Raw genomic sequence first — 22580 nt, forward strand, 5'->3', positions numbered from 1 at the left:
GCAGCTCAAAATCAGGAGCAGCTTAGTCTGCTTTCACTGGGAATTTGGGAACACTGTTTCTCAATAAGAAACTTCAAAACAAATAAGAACAACTAACAAACTTGGTCTGGATGATCAACAAAAGAGCACCAATCATATATACACATTATAATTCTACAAATAAGATTTGGTGTTCTTCTCTGGGAGAAAATCTAAGAGCTTACTTAAATGTGAATGAGTGTATTTTAAGGTCACATTGAAAAGCTGAATTATTGTTTAAGAAACTTGTTTTTTTCTTCATTGTACACATAATCCTCATGCACATTAACAGCTATACATAAAGTTATATACACAGTTCAAGACAAAGCAGTCCAGTTTTTTTTTTTTTTTTGACTAACATTCTTACCTTCCTTTCTTGGAGTTTTCTCTTATTTCAGATTGCGGTTAGCACAAGATAAACAATACAAGGTCACTGACTTCACTCTATACCACTGAAATATAATTGCCTGCCACAATAAAGTCCTAATGAGCACAACTCTTGTCAATGGGAGGTTGCCTTGGCAACAAAGTTATCCCAGAAGATAACTATCCATGTGGTAGAAGGTGATGACAGTCAGTTGCCTGACAAAGATTTTAAAAGTATAAGAACTTTACTTTTGCTCAAGTTGAAGGGAAGCTTTTACTTATTATGTCAGTCTACTGACACAAGGGAAAATACTGACTTGCTGATCTAGAAACTTCCAAACAATGCAGTTAGATTAAGGGCATTTTGTTTTAACAGGAACATGTTTAAGCTGCCAGTCTTGTAAGTAAAAGTGCTTCTCTAATGTCTTGACATCTTCCTATGGTCTCCAAGAACTAAATTTTATTTCAATCATACTTTTAGATTTACTTTTAAACAAAATAACATGAAAAGGTGTTCTTAAATTATAGTGGAGATAGGTAAGATCAAGGCTGGATTCAGTAGGTAGCAGAACAGTGAACTCCAGCTCTCAGGCAAGATGCTAAATTAAATTCTCCCAAGAAAACAAGAGGTGGCAGAATCACAGGGAGAGGCATGACCTGAATGTAGTCTCCAGAGGCTTTTTAATCCAGGAGCAGGTTTCTCTGACGGTATGTTGCAGGTGGACAAGAAAATATCTTACAGACATGATCCTACCATTGTGTTAGTAATTGGATACTAAATATTCAGATGTCCAGACACTTCTAACAAGGTCACCAAGCAAGACTCTGAAACTAAGTTGTCAAACAAGAGAGAAAATTATCATGAATTTAAAGGACAAAAAAAATCCCAAACAAATAGGATCTGTGTTGCTCACTAAATTACTAAGTGGCCTTGAAAAAGAACAGTTTGGTAGGGATGGAAAATTATTCAGAATAGCGGTTACTAGTAAAAAATAAAGCTGGCTGCTAAAAGTTGCAGAAAGCTGTCGTGTCACTGAATAATAAAATGGCAAATGAAATTCAGTCTGGATATACATACAGTGGGGAAAAACACTGCAAAGCACACATAGTTCATGTTGTCTGTGACATTAGCCACTAAGACAGAAAAGGTGGATTAACTACAAAGTTCCCTGAAAAAACTCATATTCGACAGAAGAAAAGGCATGGGTAATTATAAATACAGAAGTAAAGAAACAGATAACAACTTCATCTCACACTGCAAATCTATGGTGTGCTCATCTCTCAAAGATATTTCCATTTTGTATAACCGAGAAATAAAACTTACAGTAAAACTAAAAAGACTACAGAGAAGAAAGATAATCGCAAGAAGTGCACGAAGTGGCTTCCAGGAGTACAGATATTTTCAGCTGAGTGAAAATGAGTGATTGCATACAGAGGTAGACAACCATTCTGAAACAGGTGATGGGGAAGTGAATAAAGAATTTGACACAATTTCTCATAATCAAAGAAGTAAGTGGAAGTGAATTCAAAAGAATCTTCTGTTAAATCAAAGGAGGAGAATTTATTCTCACACTACATAAACTGCAAAAAATCACTGCCACAGGGCATTTCAAGCAGTGTATTTTAAAACAATTAGATAAATATTTAATAGTACTCAATGGGCATTTTTTAAAAATATGTGTGAGAGAGAGATGCAATAAAACTTCCTAAAAGCACAAGATGGGAGGGTATGTACCTTCCCTGCTCTTTTGCTTTCACTCTACGTGTTTATTGTTGTAGTCCACTTAACCTAATGTTGTTCAAGGGCCTTTATGGTCCAAACCATACTTTGTATTAAAAAGAAAGAATAAAAGACCAGGCCACAGTGAGAGGTCTTATGTGCCTGCTGAAGAAAAGGATGACAACAATTGTCTCCCTAACATCATGGGCTCAATAAGAAAGACATTTTTCTTTTTTGGGCAGTTCTATTGTTAGCCATGAAAAATTAAATGTGCTTTCAGTAGATGTATTTTGAGTCTGTCTCAGGTGGCTTAAGGCTTTGATTGAGACCAGAGTAGTAATGATGTCTTTCTTATATAGATTGTCTAGTGTCTGTTGTGAAATGCACTCCTGTTTCAACTTAATTGATTTTATTTAAATAAATACTGATCACAAGACAACTCTACTGAAAATCAGACTTAAATAATTCTCATGTTCAGTAAATCAAAATCTCTGATTGAGCCTATGTAAAAAATGGAAACGCAGGAAAAAACTGTAACTACATTTTTGAATATTTCATAAACCTCAGGGTCTGACAGAAAATAACAAAATTACATGTAACCTTTTTTTCCTTCTCTTTTTTGTTGTTGTTGTTGTTTTGTTTTGCTTGTTTTGGGTTTTTTTGTTTCCTGTGGGAGGTGACTTTTGGATCCTCAGCACTTCTGGAAAATCATGCCAATGTTATTTATTAAAATATAACAGTAGGTTACTACTTCTACATAAATTATACCAATGAAAAACCAGGACAAAGACATCTCTTACCATATTGGCCAATAAAGTATATGAAGTCCCACATGAGATACATGGCAATAAAAATGAACAGTAAGTCAGAGAGGCAAAATACACTTCAAGTCTTCTTCAAGAAAGGAAGGATATAAATGGCTGGTAAAGTACACGTGATAATATTTAGTCTAATGAAGACAGACTTACATTTATCAGAAATAGTGTGGCCAGCAGGTCCAGGGAAATGACTGTGCCCCTGTACTCAGCATTGGTGAGGCCGCACCTCAAGTACTGTGTCCACTTTTGGGCCCCTCAGTAGAAGAAAGACATTGAGGTCCTGGAGTGTGTCCAGAGGAGGGCAACCAGGCTGGTGAAGGGGCTGGAGAGCAAACCTTACGAGGGACAGCTGAGAGAGCTGGGGGTGTTTAGCCTTCAGAAGAGAAGGCTGTGGGGGGAACTTATCACCACCTACAACTACCTGAAAGGAGGTTGTAGAGTTGAGTGTTGGTCTCTTCATCCAAGCGATGGATGATAGGATGAGGGGGAATGGCCTCAAGGTGCACCAGGGCACGTTCAGATTAGACTTCACAAAAAAACTCTTCACTAAAAGGGTTACTGAGCACTGGAACAAGCTGCTCAGGGAGGTGGTTGAGTCACTGACTCTGGATATATTTAAGACGGGTAGACGAGGTTCTCAGGGATATGATTTAGTAGAGGACAGATATGGTTGGACTCGATGATCTCAAAGGTCTTTTCCAACCTAGTGATTCTGTGAGTTTTTGAAAAAAATGAAATCATGTTTATTTTGAGGAAAAAAGCATCAGTCTCCTGGAAGAAGAAGAAAGATTAAAATTTCAAGAAGGAAAAAATACATTTTCCTGTACCCATCTGCATGACTTCAGGCTCCAACAGCAAGGAGTGCTCTCCCTTGAAGCTTGTATGCCACCTGAGAAATGTACTATCCACCAAGAAAGAAAATCTTTTTAAGAAAAGATGGCAATTAAGCTGAAAATGGACAAGGGATCATTCTAATTTAATACTGGGGTTCAAATCACAGGTTTTCTCTCTCATCCTCTTGCCCTTGCACTTGCTGTGATACTCACCAGCCCCCTCACTGGGCTAAACTGAAGCAAAGAAACATGCTGCCAAGGAGTGGGAGGTAACAGGAATGAAGGGAAAAACCTACTTCAGCTCTAATACAGTAAATCAACTCACCCGTACTGTCAAATTCCACCAGTGTTATTATTTGCTTTTCCCCATACCTTTTGTAACTCTTTGCAACTCTTTTGCATTTTACATGGTAGTATTATACACTTTAATTTCCATTTATTTTCCATTGTAAACCTTAAGATATCGTGGTAACACTAAAGCTTTTCTCACATAAGAACCGGGTAAAGCTTGAAGTAGGACAGCAGGGCACTGTAAACAGTACCTATCTCACCTGCCTGGTCTGTGGTGTATCCAGTGAGCCTGAGTGTCTGACTCATTTCAGCTACATCAGCCTACTGGAGAGTTGGCAATACAGTAGTCTGCTAAGTGGTATGAAACAAAAAGGCTTCCTGGCAGGGGAAAATATTAGGCTGTACACTTCTGATCTAAACATTCACATGGCACTTGCCACCATGTATTTAAAATTTAAAACCAATATGTGTTCTTTTTCTTTTTCCTCCTGAACAAGTTTTTAGCTATGGAAATAGTGTCAGTGTTTCTTCAGTGAATTATGTACTACCACAGAATTACTTAGAAAAATTACTGCACAAAAGACAATTTACGTAAGTCAAAGTCAATTTACACATGGACAACTAAGCAGAAGGAATGCACTGTAACAAGAAATACATGCACTCCATTCTACATGAGAAGTTAATAAAATGCAGTATATACATGCCAATAAATCTCTTCTCCTATCTAAGACAGCAGTCAGAATAACACCACATATCTTGCATCAGAATGATGTGATGGCCTTATTAAAAACTTCCTTCCAGCTCCAAACTGTCCAGAAATCAAATGCGGATTTGGACTCAGTATTTAAGTGAGACGTAAAACTAAACACTCTTCTGCTCTAAATATTGGTATGAAACCACCGATGTTCAAGACCTGTATTAATGGGTGCCATCACTGTAATGGCATCGCTTCCTGACGCCCAACAGAGACGTATACAGCTACATAAACACCATGGAGCTTAAAAGTGCCTTAAGGACAACACACATTTTAAGAAATAAAATAAATCGAAAGAAAAACTTGATGCAAACTTCAATAAAATGGCTTAAACTGAACCAAGGATACTTTCTGAGGTTGTGATGGTAAACATTTAAAATATTTATCTGGAACAGTGAGACATTGAGCATGGAGATATTCCAATCACTTCTAATGCAATATGTTGACTATTTTAAGTCAGAGTTAGAAGCCAACAAAAGTTAGTTTCAAATACACAAAGCAATCTTCAAATTAGTGACAAGATGCCCCCCAGCAAGGAACAAATATAAGACTAACTTGCATTTCATGCATCTATAGAAATATGTTAAACACTTACATATCCTGAATAATTCAGTTATCGTGCTATCTCATTTTACCAAACTTTTATGCCAAAAAAGATGACAAAATGTAAGATAAAAAAAAAACCCAAGAGACATAAAAGGATAAAACCAAGGTCTTATGTTACACTGCTTTGGCTTGTGGAATCTTTCATATACGACGAAGTCTATGAACATTCATAGTAATCAGTTTTACAGATTTAAAATTTGATTGTCTTAGGCATAACTTAAAAAGCAATTTCTATTTTGAAATAATTTACAAGGTATTTACAGCATTTATCTTAGAAAAAAAAAAAAGAACAAAAATCACCAACAAAGTCCACAGCAAGTAAAAAATATATAAAGTGAGATAATTCACTCATTAAAATGCAATTCATATTAAAGACCAGACCAAACTAAATATTTATGGCTAAGAAGCTCTCACAACACATCCTTTGTAAGCAAGATGCATAATGCTATTAATTTTTCTACTTTACAAAGTTCCTCTACAGAAGACAGTGATGTATTTTAGTGGATTTCATAGATACAGTTACAGAATACCAGAATATTTGCTTCAATGAGGATTTAGAAACCTTTCAAAATGTCTCTTCCCCTCAACTTTCTAGCCTGAGCCCAAGTATTCTGGATTACATGTTCAATGATGTACTTGACAAAGCCTAACAAATTACTGGTGAATCATATATTAATCTTTGTTACTTTCCAGACCAAGGTACCAGTAGACATCATGTGTCCCATTCTATGCTCATTGAAGTCAACAGAGAAAATGCAACACATTTTGAGAGACAGAATGCAGGTGTAAAAAATCCAGAAAATAGTTATCTATCACAGACTCCCTACCACACTAGAGAATATATATAACAGCTGACTGTTATATATATAAATGTGTTGTCATTCCCTAAAATAACCCCGTTGCACTTCATGCGAAAATGGAGCCTGCTCTGAGAATGACCAGTTTGGAATTTAGGCTGGAGACACTATAGTATTTGTCTTTCTACTGCAAACAGAGGAAAATGGGAAGCTCAGTGACACAAGCTTTATTTCAGCTTTGATGGGGAGAAGAGAAAGAGAAAGGAGACAAAACAATTTTTCTGTGAAGACATCATCAGCAGAATCCTCTCTTTCAAGAAAGACCACTGTTCTGTAAAACTTGGGAAACGAGGGAGGTCATCTGCCATCAGCCTGGATTTCTACAGCAAAGGGGAATCGGAATGCACCCCTGGTGCAGATATTGAAGAATCTGACACTTCCACCAGTCTTCTCATTCCTGCCACATGAAGGTATCCCAGTGTCCCACCTATCCTGACCCTCCTCTGGTACCACTCCCATGCAGCTCCAGAACTATGTTACATGCTACAGCTAGAGCTGCATGTGAACACGGCCTTGCACACCGTGCCATCTCTTCCCAAGAGCTGTAAGGTAGACAGAGTCTGAGCAGAAGCCCTCACATGCAGGGTAGAGATGCCCGTAGTTCACACTGAGGGTAACATTACATTGCAACACAAATAGTCCACCCTCCCTCTGAACTTACACTGTAGTTAAAGGCATTTCTCTTTATAGCAGCTTGAGAATATTAGGGAGGAAAAGTCAGTAATGCTGAGTAGCCACTAAAATAGTAGAAGACATAGGTGTGGAAATCTAAAGAGAATCCACATGTTTTCTTACATTTCATTTTTAGGACACAGGAGGTAGCAAAAGCAAGGCTGGTAACAGCATCATCAGCCTTTCAATACTGTGAGCAAAGCAGTTAAATGTCTATTCAGGGCCCTACAATTACAAGTAGGATTCATCCTTCCATTTGTAAAGCTGAATTTCTTTCAAAAATAATATCTCTTATTAAACTTTTGTCTTTATTATTTTTACGTCTCTCAAATCCAACATCAAAGGTCCATCCATAGCTAGACCCTCTGAAAAACTCTGACACTCTGGCCTATAGAAGGCTTTACAGTTAAAAATATGATGCAGAAGATAAAAAATAACCGACAGAATTCCATCTCTACAGTGTTTTCCATTTGGAAAGCAGCACAGTTGATAACAGTTGTAAATGATTAAGTTGGAAATCACATGCAATGGTATGTCTTACAGACAAGTTATTTGTGTAAAAATCTAAATGTTATTGCTTAATTCTTCAGCAAAAACTTTCCATAAACTTTACCAGCTCTTGTAAGTTTATTATACACGCTGTTGATCTTACTGGCATCACAGAGAAGTGCTGGGATGGCTCCTATGACTGGAGCATTGGGATGGAAGGATGCAGGCTCTTCAGGAAGGGCAGGAATGGCTGAAAAGGAGGCGGTGTCGCCCTGTATGTCAATGACCAGCTGGAATGCGTGGAGCTCTGCTTAGAGGTGGATGAGGAGTCCACTGAGAGCTTGTGGGTCAGGATTAAAGGAAGGGCAGGGACGGGACATTTTAGTGGGGGTCTGCTACAGGCCACCTGACCAGGAAGACGAAGGAAAAATGTTGCCCCCCTCCAGAATGAAACAGGAGACCTGTTTACCCAGGATATTGAGAAAGACGAGTTACTCAATGACCGTTTTTCCTCGGATTTCACAATCAACTGCTGTAGACACACTGCCCAAGACACAGAAGACAAAGTCAGGGACTGGAAGAATGAAGAGCCACCCATTGAAGGAAATCAGGATTGAGTCCATCTAAGGAGCCTGAAGGTGCACAAGTCCATGGAATCCAATGAAATGTATCTGTGGGTCCTGACGGAACTGTCAGATGAATTTGCTAAGCCACCATCCATCAGTTCTGGCTTTAGCCCAGATAGAATTAATTTTCTTCCTAGAAGCTGGTTAGCACTGGTGGCTGGAGGGTGGCACAGCTCACGAACTATGTGAATATCGACTTCAGGTGAGCAATTGTGCTGTGCATGACTTAATTTGTATCATGCGGTTTATTTAATTATGTCCAGCTCCAGTACAAGAAAGAAATCAAGCTGTTGGAGTGAGTCCAGAGGAGGGCCACAGAAATGATCAGAGGGCTCTGCTACAAAGATAGGCTGAGACAGTTGAGCTTGCTTAGCCTGGAAATGAGAAAGCTCTGGGGAGACCTTATTGCAGCTTTCCAGTACCTAAAGGGGCCTGCACAGGAAAGCTGGAGGAGGACTGGTTCATGGAGTGAAAGGACAAGGGATAATGGGTTTAAGCTGAAGGAAGGTAGATTTAGGTTAGATATTAGGAAAAAAAATGTTCCCTACGAGGATGGTGAGGCCCTGGCACAGGTTGCCCAGAGAGGTTGGAGCTGACCCCTCCCTGCCAGTATTCAAGGCCAGGTTGGATGGGGCTTTGGGTAATCTGGTTTAGTGGAGTGTGTCCCTGCCCATGGTGATTGGAACTAGATGATCTTTGAGGTTCCTTCCAACCCAAACTATTCTATGAATTCTTATCAAGTTGCTAAAATCCATATTATTGGTTTATAAAACATTTGGTATAAGCACAAATGAAAACTGCTAAGTAACTTGTGGAATTGATTGAGGCTGTTTCAATAAAGTGTTAGTTATATAGGTGACTCTTTGTCCCTATTTGTTATAAATACACTATTCACCAAGAGTTGCACGTGCAACTGTCTGTAAATAACCTAGAAAACAGTACAGATGTGCTGCACCTGCCATGTCAAAACACAGAATTACTGAGCATGTTTAATATACAGAAATAATCCCATTTATGTAATACAGTAGTACTTCTGTAATACAGCAGAATTTGCTCAAATTCTGAATTAAATAATCAGAACAACTTATTATGGTTAAAGATTCAATTGAAGTGTAACTTGACATATGGACTATCAATGAGAAATGTACTTCCAGCATGGCAACACTTAGTTTGAGAAATAACCACACGCTTGGTCTTCAAAAGAAATTTCTCAACATAAATGTAGAATCATAGCTTACAGATGAGCTCAAAGTGAAGTTTTGGGAAAAAATGGCTATTCCTTGGACACATATGGGTGGTTAGCTGGATTAAGGAAGAGCTTTTATATAATTTTTGGACATTGATGAGACTAACCATCAAGTACCAAATGCAGTGCTACAGTTAACATGGTAAAAAACCCCTAACCTTTAGGAGTTAGAAGTGCTGCAACAATAGCAACAAAAATTATTCTCAGAAGTATCTTATGAAAAATAAATATTTTCTACTGGAAGAAAATGCCAGATAATAACATATTAGAATGAGTAACAGATGTTATAATGAGACAAAGGAGGTGGAAGGACCACAGATGGAAGCAATAGCCAAATTAAATTCAGAAATTTGTTGAAAATGAACAACCAAATAAAACCTGTGAGACTATCACCATGTAGGACAAATTAACTGTAGGAGAGATAAGGCATTCACTTCTTAACATTTTCTCATCAGATTTGGATACTGTTCTGCAAAACACTTTTCACTGAAATAACTTACTGGACTGACTAAATGAATAGGAAGCAATTCTTAACCCTCTGTTGAAAGTGTGGATAGATGGTCTAAGTGGACATCCTGGCATTAAAATTTCTGAAACTAAATTTTGCTACTTAACAAGCGGATGGGAAGACACTGATATCTAAAGATGCTATGTCTTACTCCCATATTTACTGAACTAATTAAAATGAAAATTCTTATGGATATTTATTTGTCAGCTTCAACAACCAAGTAGGTAAGAGTATATTGTTGAAATACGTAGTTAAAAATTGCAACCAGAAGCTACTGGAACATCAAGAGCAAAGAAAAGGTTAACTTTTTCTCTGATATCAATTCCTTCACTTGACAGTGAAGCAAGAAATAATTGAGTAACAATAATTACCTCAACCAGAGGTCAGTAAGGTAAGATATTTTGTCTGGACAAACAATAAAATAGAAGACACAACAGAAGGATGAATGCTGAGAAGCTAGTATTGGATTGAGTAGCTAAACAGACAGGCAGTAAGAGGACTGGAACTCAGAATCGAAGGAGGGTATTGATTAAGCACAATTCATTGTTTTGCTTTTTCTCTGAAGAGACAGAAGGGAGTATTGGCATTAACCCATGCTTTGAGTGAGTGTTCATTTTAGTACTAAAAATTGTCATGACATCAAGTGCTTGTTTTTGAACAGCAAGAAGACTGAAGACGTTAAATGCTTCTAAGTGGTAATGATCACTGAAAACATCTTCTTTTATGGTGATTCTCAAATAGCACTAAAACAAAAGACACAACACACACACACACACAAACATAACAGCATGTCTAAAACACACTATGGGGGTTTAAGAAAGTACTTACTTGGTACGTGTCCCATAACCTGATGGTACACCGTAAAGGGACTTCTCTCATCAGCAAGTTATTCATCCAACGGAAAGCAAATTGCAAGTATTTCACTTCATGCTGATCCAAGTGCCTATGAACTTGTTCTGAAGACAAAACAAACAAATTTTACTGCAACTTTTCTGAAGTTAAGTATCAAATACAATATTTGAGAAAATAAAATACTCCTTTGATCCTAAACAAATAAAATGTGGTATTACATGTAAGTTCTTACAACTGAATGAAAATTCCCAAAATAGAAACAACTAGTTAAACATCACATGGGATTTATTTTTCTGCCTCTGGATGGATTAAATAACTGATCCTAGTTGTACTACCTTAAGAAAAGATTAAGGTCAGAGCTTTACAATATACCACAAAAATATACAAAGTTCTAAAGTGAAAAGATTAGATACATATATCCTGACTGATTTCTTGTGCTACAAACTATTTGGGGCAAGACTGCAAGAAACAAGGTTTGTAAATAAAAAAATGGCTTCCAAAAATAAATTGCTGGTAATAAAAAGGCACCAACATTATACTGACAAGGCAAAGAAATAAAAGGAAAGTACATGAATATGTATTAATGTATAGGAAATACAGTGAGTGAATTTAAATTAACAAATAAATACAAATAAAACACAATCATTGATTTCTAAAGCCGTACTTGCACAAACTGCTAATTGTAGCCTGTTTACTGTTGAAAGCTGTGATAATAACTTTCATGGGTTATTGCTAGAGCTAATAAAACTAATCTACAGCATGGCTTTTATATATTTAGCAGAATTTCGCCCAAAAAGGATGACAGGCAATCTGTTAATACGTTTTAGCTAACAGGCTCACACATGACATTGGCATGGTATCAATGACAACTACTCCAGAAATGCTAATGTCTTAAGGAATCTTTCTTAAAGCTTATGAAGACTGTCTTTATACAAATACATTCTTGGAAGATTTTGCAACCCACATCATCCATGTTCACAGAGGTGTATTATCAGGTAAGACAATGAGTCGATCTTACAAATTTCACATTACCCAGCAAGATCACAGAATCACAGAATGGCAGGGATTGGAGAGGACCTCTGCAAATCCTTCAGTCCAACCCCTCTGCTAAAGCAGGATCACCTACAGCAGGCTGTACAGGATAACATCCAGGAGGGTTCTGAATATTTCCAGAAAAGACGAATCCACAAACACTCTGGGCAGCCTGTTCCAGTGCTCTGATACTCAGAGTGGAATTTTTCCTTATGTTGACATGCATCTTCCTGTGTTCCAGTTTGTGTCCATTGCCCCTTGTCCTGTTGCTGGGAACCACTGAAGAGTCTGATCCTTTCCTCTAGACATACACCCTTTAGATATTTATGAAATCCCCTCTCAGTCTTCTTCAGATTAAACAGACCCAGCTCTTTCAGCCCTTCCAAATGTAAGAGATGGTCCAGTCCCCTAACTGTGCTTATAGCCCTCCCCTGGACTCTGTCCAGTAGTTTTGCGCCTTTCTTGAACTAGGGAGCACAAAACTGAAAACACTACTCTCAATGTGTCCTGACTAAGTCAGAGGGGGGAGGATAAACTCCTTTGAACAAGACCTAAAGAGGCGTTGAAGTAGTAAATGAACAAGAACAAAAAATATCTCAAGGGTATGACAGCACAGGTACAGGAAACATTACCTAAAGATTAAGGTAGCAGAAGTAAATTATACTAATTATAATATAAAGTTATTCAAATATTTTTTTCTCAAGATGTATTTTGTGGGTATATGAAAGTGTCAGCCAAACTGAACCAGTTGTTTCAATACGGAAGCAAGAAGTAGCGATTCTTTACATTTTAAAAACGATCAACACTAAGCTGTTTTTTAAAAATAAGACCAGTCACAACACATTACACCAAAGGTCCACCTATCACAACCTCCCCTCTCCAGTAGTGCCCAAGAAAAAAAAAAAATGCCCATGGAAATATATAAAGTACTGGTATTCTCCATGGTACTTCTCAGCCTCTATCAATCGGGTTTAAAGCACTCTTCAGCAGACCTGGTATCTATATTCCTAAAGCCACATTCTTCTGTTATACGATTACAGAAAAATATATAAAACTGTTTATATGCACAACTTAAAACTATCTGTAACTTCTCCTAGGAACTTTTTAAGCCACAGCTATATATAAAGATGTGTGAATCTTTAAATGATTCATTTCTATGTATAACACTAACTAGGTAATTGGATACTTCTGCTATACAATAAATTGAACTGCTACTATGGGATGTGAAAAGGTAGAGAATGAGGGTGGAGAGGTAATGATCTCATGCTTTTATAAAGTGATCTCATCAAGTACTGGAAAATCCTTCTTCTTAGTCATTATGTGTGGAGGAAAAGTACTACAGCATTACCACTGTATATCGTGCATACATTTTGTCAATATTTCTAAAATTACATGAGAACTTTTTTGATAACACACTCAGCCTTCCTGTCTCAAGGCTCTGTGACTAATGTTCTTCCTTCCTCTACAAACCAAATACCCTTTTATGACCTTCACACTTTCCTTCCCAAGCTTTCTGCAAAAATCATCATCTGCTTCAGCTGGGAGAGAGACAACATCCAGTATCAAGGCTAGTTCTGAGCTCTGCATAAAGTGTATAACCTGTCCAAGTGCAATGAATATCTCTCCAGCACTCTAAACACAACAGCTACCTACCTGTCAGGCTTACTCTGCAGCTCTTCCTCAGCAGTACTGCTAATCTGAGTCACTCTTCATTATTTTTTAAAACAATAAACAAATAAGCTTTATAAAAGTTGTGGAATTCTGCAGAGTGAAGACATTTCTCCCTTTGTAAAAAAGCTGATGAAGCAAGTCCTCAGCTTGAAACATTAGTGGAAGAAGAGAGGTGTAGAAACCTATGTCCTGCAACCTTAGAGAAATAGGTGTAAAAAAAGAAAGGCAGTTTATATGTAGAAGTCCACATTTTGATGACAGTATAACCTTCAGAAGCCTCTGTATCTTCATTTTCCACAGAAAGGTCTTGCATGCCTCTAACTTCTAAACAGATGGAATGGAATGGCATGGCATAGTTCTTTAGAAGGGCTAATCTGCAACAATCCTCTAGTTCAACTGCCTGACCAACAAAGGGATGACCAGAAGTTAAAGCCTATTATTAATGGCATTGTTCAAATGCCTCTTAAACACCAACACACTATGGGCATCAACCATCTCTCAAGGAAACCTGTTTCAGTCTTTTACCAACCTCTTTGTAAAGCAATGCTTCCTAACATCCAGTCTAAACTGCCCCTGGCACAGCTTTGAACCACTCCCATGCATCCTATCACTGGATACCACAGAGAAGAGTTCAGCATCTCCTTTTCCACGTCTCCTCATCTAAGGCTGTAGAGAGCCATGAGGTTGCCCCTGAACCTCCTTTCCTCCAAACTAGACAAGCCCAGAGTCTTCAGCTGCTCATCACAAGACCTTCCTTCCAACTCTTTCACCAGCGTTGTTGCTATCCTCTGGATGTATTTAAGGACCTTCACTTCTTTCTTAAATTGTGGGTCTTGGAAGTGCACACAGCACTCAAGGTGAGTACCCACTAATGCTTAAACACAGCAGGATAATCACCTCTTTGGATTGGCTAGTTAGACTACGTTTGATGCACCCTGGAACGTGTTTTGTTCTCTCGGCTGCCAGAGCATACTGGTGACTCCCATTGAGCTTGCTGTCAACCAGCATCCCCAGACACTTTTCTGCAGAGCTGGTGTCCAGTTACCCCTTTTCCAATCTGCACTTGTGCCTGGCATTACTCCATCCCAAGTGAAAAATCTAGCATTTCAACTTGCTAAATTTTCAAATGTTAATTTCTCAGTGCTCCAGTCTAGCCTCTGCAAGGCTTCTCATCCCTCAAGGGAGTCAAGAGCACCCCCCAGTTTGGTAACATCAGCATACTTGCTAAAGGTGCATTCAACTCCTGCATCCGGATCATTGATAAATATATTGAATAGAACTGGCCCTAAATTGAGCTCTGAGGAGCACTGTTGTTGACTGGTCACCAGGCAGATGTAGCCTTGTTCACCAAAATCCTTTGAGCCCTACCCTCAATCTAGTTCTGTGCTCAGCACGCTGCTATTCAGTTAGTTATTCAGGACAAGTACAGAATTACTACCATGTCCCTGCTTTTGCTCTAGGCAAATTTAACTGTAACTTAAATATACTGAACTGAGATACTATGCTGTTTTGTTTTCGTATTTTTTTTTTAAACATCACATTTAGATACCTATACTGCAGACTACTATAATTAGATAATCCACTACATCAAGCAGGATGCAAAAAAAAGTGAGTTTTATTTCTAAGTGAAGTTACTAACTTGCAAACCCTCTTGTTCTTCACAGAGCAGAAACAAATTAAGTTTGGTTGCTCACAGTCATTGAAAATAAGTAATGAAGAACAATACATTGTGCCAGTTGTGATATTTCAACTACAGTTGTTAAGAGGCATAATGAATTTCTTGAAATTTGCTTTCCAGTCTAAACAAGTTGAAAAATAGACTATTACTCTGTGTATTACATACAATTGATGTGAGGCTGGAATAGAAGATGCATTGACCAAAAAAGTTGATTCTTCCTATTTTGTAAGTATTCGTGAGCAAAGGCTATTTTGCTGATAAAGGTAATTTGGATAGCCATAATCTAAATTTAAATTTTCCATTTCAATGAAAATAAGTACGTGTGTGCAATGAACAAGGAAGACATATAATTACTGTCAGCTTTCACACTTCAAATATAAAAAAAATACCTTTAACTGCAGCTTCTGATAGTAAAAATACTTCAGAGTTTCAAAAAGATAGTCCTTTTGTCAAAATTCAAAAGAAAGAAGAATTACATTTAATAAGTTTCCCAATACTTTCTATAAATCTATATATAAAGTTTTGGAGGAGCAAGCCTTCTGATTAAAGAATAAAATACATTATACAGATGCATTCCAAAGTAGAAAAATGCCAGAAATATGAATTTTGTACATAAAAAGCATTTATAACTATTTATAATTTCATGAAAGCACTTACTGGATATATCGGTATAAATGACTGCACTTTAAACAGAGGCTTCTTATGGAAAAAGGACATATAAAATATTGTTAATGTTCAATGTGAGCTTCACATGCTGTTTTACTAATTTCAGAATTCAAGTTGTATGTGACTAACAAATCACAAACTAAAGCCATGGATAAGGAAAGAAATAAGCAAATTAAAGCATGATTTATCTGTTGTCCTGACTGGGGGACAGTCATAATGAATGCCTTGGGATATTTATATATAAGCAAAAGAGGCGTGATCAAATAATAGTAACATTATTCATGAATTGCCAAGTAACAGTGGTACAGTATAGTGCTACAGTATCCATGTATTTCTTCAGAATATTGGCCATTTGGTGTTGACCTTTATTTAAAAATTTCTAAAACCCCAGCAATCTTTTCCGATGTTTGACCTAATTTCTGCACAATTAAAAATTATTTAAAGGTCATTTTTTACTCATATTTTATACCGTGGGCACTTCCTTTTTAGCTCAGTTTTATAAATTCTTTACACATATTTCACTGTAAATATAAAAAACACTAATTGTTAAAAATTATCTGAAAGGCAGTTAAGAATCTCTGATAAATAGGCCTTTCAGTTCTACAACAGGAAGAAAAATGTGTATTTCTCATGAAAAGCCACACAATTCTTCTTGAAGACTATACACTAGCTACAAGAGTAACTCCTTTGGTACCAATCCAAAGTGAAGAGTAAATAATGACCCAGAGACTTATTGGCACTGCCATTTACACGCAGAGTAATGCTTGTGCATTGCTCCTTGGCATATGTACGAAAACATGCTATAGATACATGCTAGCACTCCTGTTTTCCTATGGCAGTCTAGCAGGATTGTCTTCTTTTGGGACCATGCCAGTAAAGGAAAGCTTTATAGACCAATCATTCAGAAACTAAAGTAATGGAAGACAAGACAAAGAAAGCAAACAGCTCTGACACACTTCAGAAAACAATTTCCAAGGCTACTACAGATGAGAACCTCCACTGACTAATTTTCTCAATTTTTTTAATTAGTCACCTTATTATTTTTAAACACAACTGACACTGAAAAGAAGTAAACATCATAATCTATAAAGTTAGAGATGATAACATAGGCACCTATAAGGAAAACATGACAATGAGAAGAACCATTGTTTCAAAACTTAAAACCCTTTCATTTTGAAATACATTAAGTCTCTCGCAGAATTAACATAGGAGCTTGTCTGTCTTTTAATTCTCTAATGACTCTTTTTGCAGGCTCCCTGAATGAGAATATGAATCACATAATGATATGAAGTTTTTGAAAACAAGACAAAATATTTCTTTGGCAGGAAAATAAACTTATGGAGGAATCTAGTGGAGACAGACTACTGTGGATAACTAGGAATTACTTCAGAGATACTTTTTTGTCACTACTTTATTCATTTTTTTCCTTCAATTAACTCTTGCTATTAAATATAACCAAATTTCTTTTCAGACACCTTGTAAAAAGCTACTTAATACACCAGCATGATCCAAATTTCTCCTCCTGTTTTCTGTCCAACAGTAAAAACGATAAAATCCAGCAAGTTTTCAGACACAGAATTGGATAGGAATTTGATAGGATTTTTTCTTTCCCTTAGGAATCAGTTTTGGGGAAAAAAAAACCCAACCAAAACAGTTCCATTTAAAATCCAAACATCATTCATCCCATGTTCAGTCGACTGTAGTAAGAAATTACTGTTTATGACTTAAGTCACTCAATATGACCGTGAGCAGTAATAATGAGGCTTCATAATATAGGTTATAACAAGTCTATAAATCCTACTTTTTTTTTCCAATGTCCTGTGAAGAATAGTCAAAATATTACAACATTTGGTATTTCATTACCTCATTGCTGATCAGATTCCTTCTATACACTATCGTGCAAACATTTATCTTTTACTAGACATAACAGTTAAATTTTGCCACTGATTATTGAAAGGATTTTTTTTAAAATGAAATCAAGAAGTTTCATCTCAAATTAATTTACAGGGTATGTGCTTGCATGCCTGGAATTTTTCTGACCATTAGATTAAAATCTGTACACTGCCACAATTTGTGTGATGTTGAGCAGGCAACAAGATAATGGTCTATGGTAATTTAGTCCACTAAACACACAGCTAGTAGCTATGACTGAGAGATATGTTCTTCATACCCAAAACATAGAGCTAATATTGCAATACCAAAAAGCCCAAGACACCGATCCCAAAATGAAAGAAGAAAATAGGGAAGGAGGCAAGGAGGAGAAGACCTGGTTGCCCCCAGGAATCAATGGCAAGTAACACATCTGTGGTATCTACTGGAAAAACAGAGGGAACTATAAAGAAACATGATAGTAACCAAGGAAGATTCACTATTATAGCTAAAAGTTAAAAGCACATTCTGTGTTTCCAGGTGGAACTCAAACTTAATATTCAAAGTGCAACAAACAGTGAGAAACATCTGTGATGAGACATTTATACTCCCAGGTGGCAATAGATTGACTTGTGCAGCCTGTTCTTCTAAAAGCTATCTATGTGCCTTCATAACTGGGTTTATGTCTAAGACTTTTAAAATTCCTCATCATGTTAAACTTTTTTTTTTAATGATTTGCCAGGGAAACAGTACATTTTGGCTATTTAAAAGTTACAGTGTTTACAGAGGTCAGGAATTTACAAATGATTTTACAGGCAGTCTCAACTCTTGCTAAGACCTCTGAACTCTGTAAGAGCATGAAAATTTGATTTAAAAGATACATTAAATAATTATAATGCCCAGTGAGCAGCATTTAGGAGTGGATTAAAATATAATACAGTAATTACAACCATAAAATCAGATAAAAAATAAGTACTGGTGAGCTAAATAATATGGCTTTGTTAAAAAAAAAAAAAAGCTTTACAGCACAAATTAATTAAAGCAATATTACATGCTTACAAGATTTTTAATCACTGCAGCACCCAGCTGACATATAAAAATGGACCAACAGAGAAAGTCCTTATTAATGACTAATTTTCAGCAGCAGCCGTAAAGTTTAAATAAATTCTATTTCCATTTCCAATTCAAAAATGTTTCTGCATGGCTACAGAATATCAGTTTTTCCAGCTATTACACTTTTTACAGGTTTTTCCCAGATACTTCAACACAATCCTAGTTAAAAATTATCAGTGTAAGTAAAATGCTTTACAATATAATTAAGCATGAACATAATTTTGCACATGCAATTAAGTATTCTTCAGCCACACTTTAAAAAAATCATTAGTATGACTGAATACATAACAAGGATTGATCAAACGTCACCTGTTACTACAGTTTCACCATCAGTTCATTGTATGAACACCAAAGATTCAAATTAAAAACCAAATTAGTTAATCTATATCTGTCACGGTATATTGAACAGATCATTTGTTCTGTGAGTTCTTATTAAACATCAGTAAGTTGTTTAATAAGAAAGCGTATTATACTTGGTTGATACTATAATTTTTTTGAGATTCAAATTTTCCTAAACAAAAAAAGCAAACCAATCTTTCTCTGCAGCTTAGAAAGTTCAATCAGCACAGAAACCGAACATCTTATAAAAACTAAGGAAGCATCAAAACTACTCAGTAGTTATCTCTAAGCATTTTTGGGCTTAACTCATCATATGAAATTAAGTTCTGAACAGAAACATTAAACTTTTGTTTAATAATTCAGTTTTACAGGATTAGGCATCTGCATCTCTTGGGATAAGAACCTGTTGAGCACCAAACACCAACACAATGTTCAAAGGAGTAACTATAGGAATTACAAGTCTGAACATTTAAAACTTTAGCAGCCTAGAAAGCATACACAACTCTTAGCTCAGAGGTTATAAAGTGTAACTCCACCAGCACTCATTCTAATGAAGGATGTTTTAGAAACATCTCCAATTAAATAATAAACCGTAACATGATACATAAGTACTAAGTATTCTATCAACCAACCTTTTAGGCACACCTACAGCAAATATTTCAAAGCATTAGAAGTACACAGAATGGTGCAATTAAATAAGCTCTCGAACTGTGGATAAAAAACAATACATAAAAAAATGAAAAAATTTTATTGACTTTTTTAATGAAAAACTTGACCTGCACATACATACACAGAACATTTACATACACAAGAGACTCATATTTTAAGTATGTGCATAAATAATGAAGGCATATGTAAAGTATAAATTTAAAGCCAGGACATCAAAGTACTTTATTACAAGTCTTTACCTGTAGCATTATTTACAGAACTGCAGATAACTGACCAAGACATTTTTAGCTAAAGACAGGAATAAGTAACTAAAGTGTGATTAGTGGAGCCAAGATTAATTTCTTCAAAACAACAAACCAAAACATATTATCTTGTTTATCTTTAATTTGAAGTGAATGAAACAAGCACATTCACAATATGGCATCAACAAAAAAAATAAGACTTGTAAAATCCTTAATATAACATGGTTTTAAAAGGTGAAAGAACATTTTAACTGTACATAGCCATAAGTAAAAACACTTTCCCAAACAGTACTATGTAATAGAAAAAAATATTTAAAATGATTCAAACAACTATAACTTCTTACTAAAGAAATATTCCTGTCTCAATTTTTTTTACAGTAGCAAAATGGAAATAAAAATAAATCTTGCCCAAATTAAAGAACCATAGGCAACAATCCCTATAGCAACTCTCCAAAACAGATGGCCACAACATGCGCTTACAGTGGACAGAGCAGAAATACTGAAATATTAATGAACCTTTGAAAAATGTAGCTGAATTCTAAATGAACTTCACAGAATCACAGAATGGTAGGGATTGGAAGAGACCACTGGAGATCATATAGTCCAACCCCTCTGCTAAAGCAGGATCACATACGGCAGGTTCCACAAGATTGCATCCAGGCAGGTTTTGAATATCTTCAAAGAAGCAGACTGCACAACATATCTGGGCAGCCTGTTCCTGTGCTCTGGCACCCTCAGAGTAAAGTAAGTTTTTCCCCATATTCAGGTGGAATTTCCTGTGTTTCAATTTGGATCCACTGTCTGTTGTCATGCCACTGGGTACCACTAATAAGAGTCTGGCCCCATCTTCTTGAGATAAACCCTTTAGCTATTTCTGTGTTGATAGGATCCCCTCTCAGTCTACTCCAGGCTAAACAGACCCAGCCCTCTCAGCCTTTCCTCATGAGGGATGCTCCAGGCCCTCAACCATCCTCATGGCTGGACTCTCTCCAGGAGTTCCTTGTCTGTCGTTAACTGGAGAGCCCAGAAGTGGACAAAATATGGGCTTTTCCTCATGCGAAATTAAAAATGCAGCACTCTTTTTATGCTTTTTAGGTATTACTTCATTACTTCCATTTTCAAAAGAAGGGAGAAAAATATATATAAGCAACAGCAAGAGCTTTTTTTTAAAAAAATATTTTTTCTACATTTCTATTTTTCCATTTCTTCTTACAAAGATTCAAGGTCCAATTCCACAAGAAGATTGGTGATTACCAGTACAAGAATCCAAAACACTAATAACACAGACTTTATTACACTACAAGAGAACATAAGCACAGATCAGGGTGTGCAGAAAACAGATGCAAACACCAGGAGTTTTTCTATTAAAGATGTAAAATAAATCTTCCCAAACTTACCTTCACTGAAGATGCAGAATGTTTATACTAAGTTGAGTCATCAATATTACTTTTATAGTTCATTGTAATGCTAATGAGAAGCTATCAATTTTTTTTCCTAGGATTGCCTTCTTGCTAATTTAGAGGGTATGCAATAGAAATATTTTTTTACCAATGTTTATGGAAATCTAAGAGTATTTTTATCTACACATGCTCAGCCTTCACCAAATGGCCACCTCAAACTCTAATGTTATTACCAGACGTCTTTTGGTAAACTGAAGAAGCAGAGGATTTCCCAAGCATGAAACCAGTCAAATGCTAAACATCAGCAAATTATGGATGTTAAACATCTTGTAAATTATAGACACAACTACTGTATTAGTTTTGACATTCCTATACCACATTTCTTTGCCTTCAAGCCTAAATGAAGCAAACGTGGGGAACAGTATGCCACGAGACTGACCTTTTATAAATCATGAGAGATGTTTCATGATTTACTGCAGAACAGCTCTACTAACATTACAGAAAACAGAAAAGATAATTAGTTATAGCAGATTCCTTATATTATTGAGCTGTCTATTGATCCTCCCTCTCAATAATTTTTTTTTATAATTCCTAGAACAATCTGAATGATTATGCATGGAGATAAATGAAATTAAACAATGTGTTATCTTCAGATTCCATCTGGTCTATAACAGCATTCTATTAACAAACTAAAAAAATCCATTAAACACATGATTCATCAAAATTATTTTCTGGAGTTTAAGAAGACTAAGATTATGATTAAATTAACAGAGTAGCTTGGCTGTTTGAAGTCGACTGAAATGTTCTGCAGTGTATGCAGAAGAACATTTACCCTGAGAGTTGTGATCCTTAAGATGCTCTTCACCATGTGGTTACCCAGCATCAAGAAAATAATGTGACACAGCCAGGGGAATATTATTTTCTTCCACAATAACCTTAATTAGCACTTTAAGAAATATATATATTACATATAGATCATGAGATTTCTTTTAAAAGAAAAAGTTAATGAATTCATATCAACCATACATTTCACTTTAACTACAGTATAGTAGACACAATGTAGACATAAAAAGACAAAAGTAAAAAGAAATTGAGATGAGTAAAGAACAGTAACATATAATTTAATCAAACTACATTGTGTATCAATCAAAGTGCCAACCAGGTCAGGATACCTTACCCGAGGCATCCAAAAGTTTATGAGATGACAGGAGGACACATCCACCATTACCTATCTAACCAATAAAG

The 22580-nt window shown here is 36.3% G+C and overlaps 1 protein-coding gene across 1 annotated transcript in view; it reads right to left on the reverse strand.

The window, feature by feature from the left end:
* TBC1D22A (TBC1 domain family member 22A) overlaps nt 1-22580 on the reverse strand; it is a 173729-nt gene that overhangs the window by 64766 nt on the left and 86383 nt on the right. The window contains exon 11 of the mRNA XM_084278381.1: nt 10633-10760. Coding sequence (XP_084134507.1) covers nt 10633-10760 — 128 coding nt within the window. The remainder of the gene's footprint in view (nt 1-10632; nt 10761-22580) is intronic.

This window comes from Gallinula chloropus (genome assembly GCF_964237585.1).
Source record: "Gallinula chloropus genome assembly, chromosome: 1".
NCBI lineage: Eukaryota > Metazoa > Chordata > Aves > Gruiformes > Rallidae > Gallinula > Gallinula chloropus.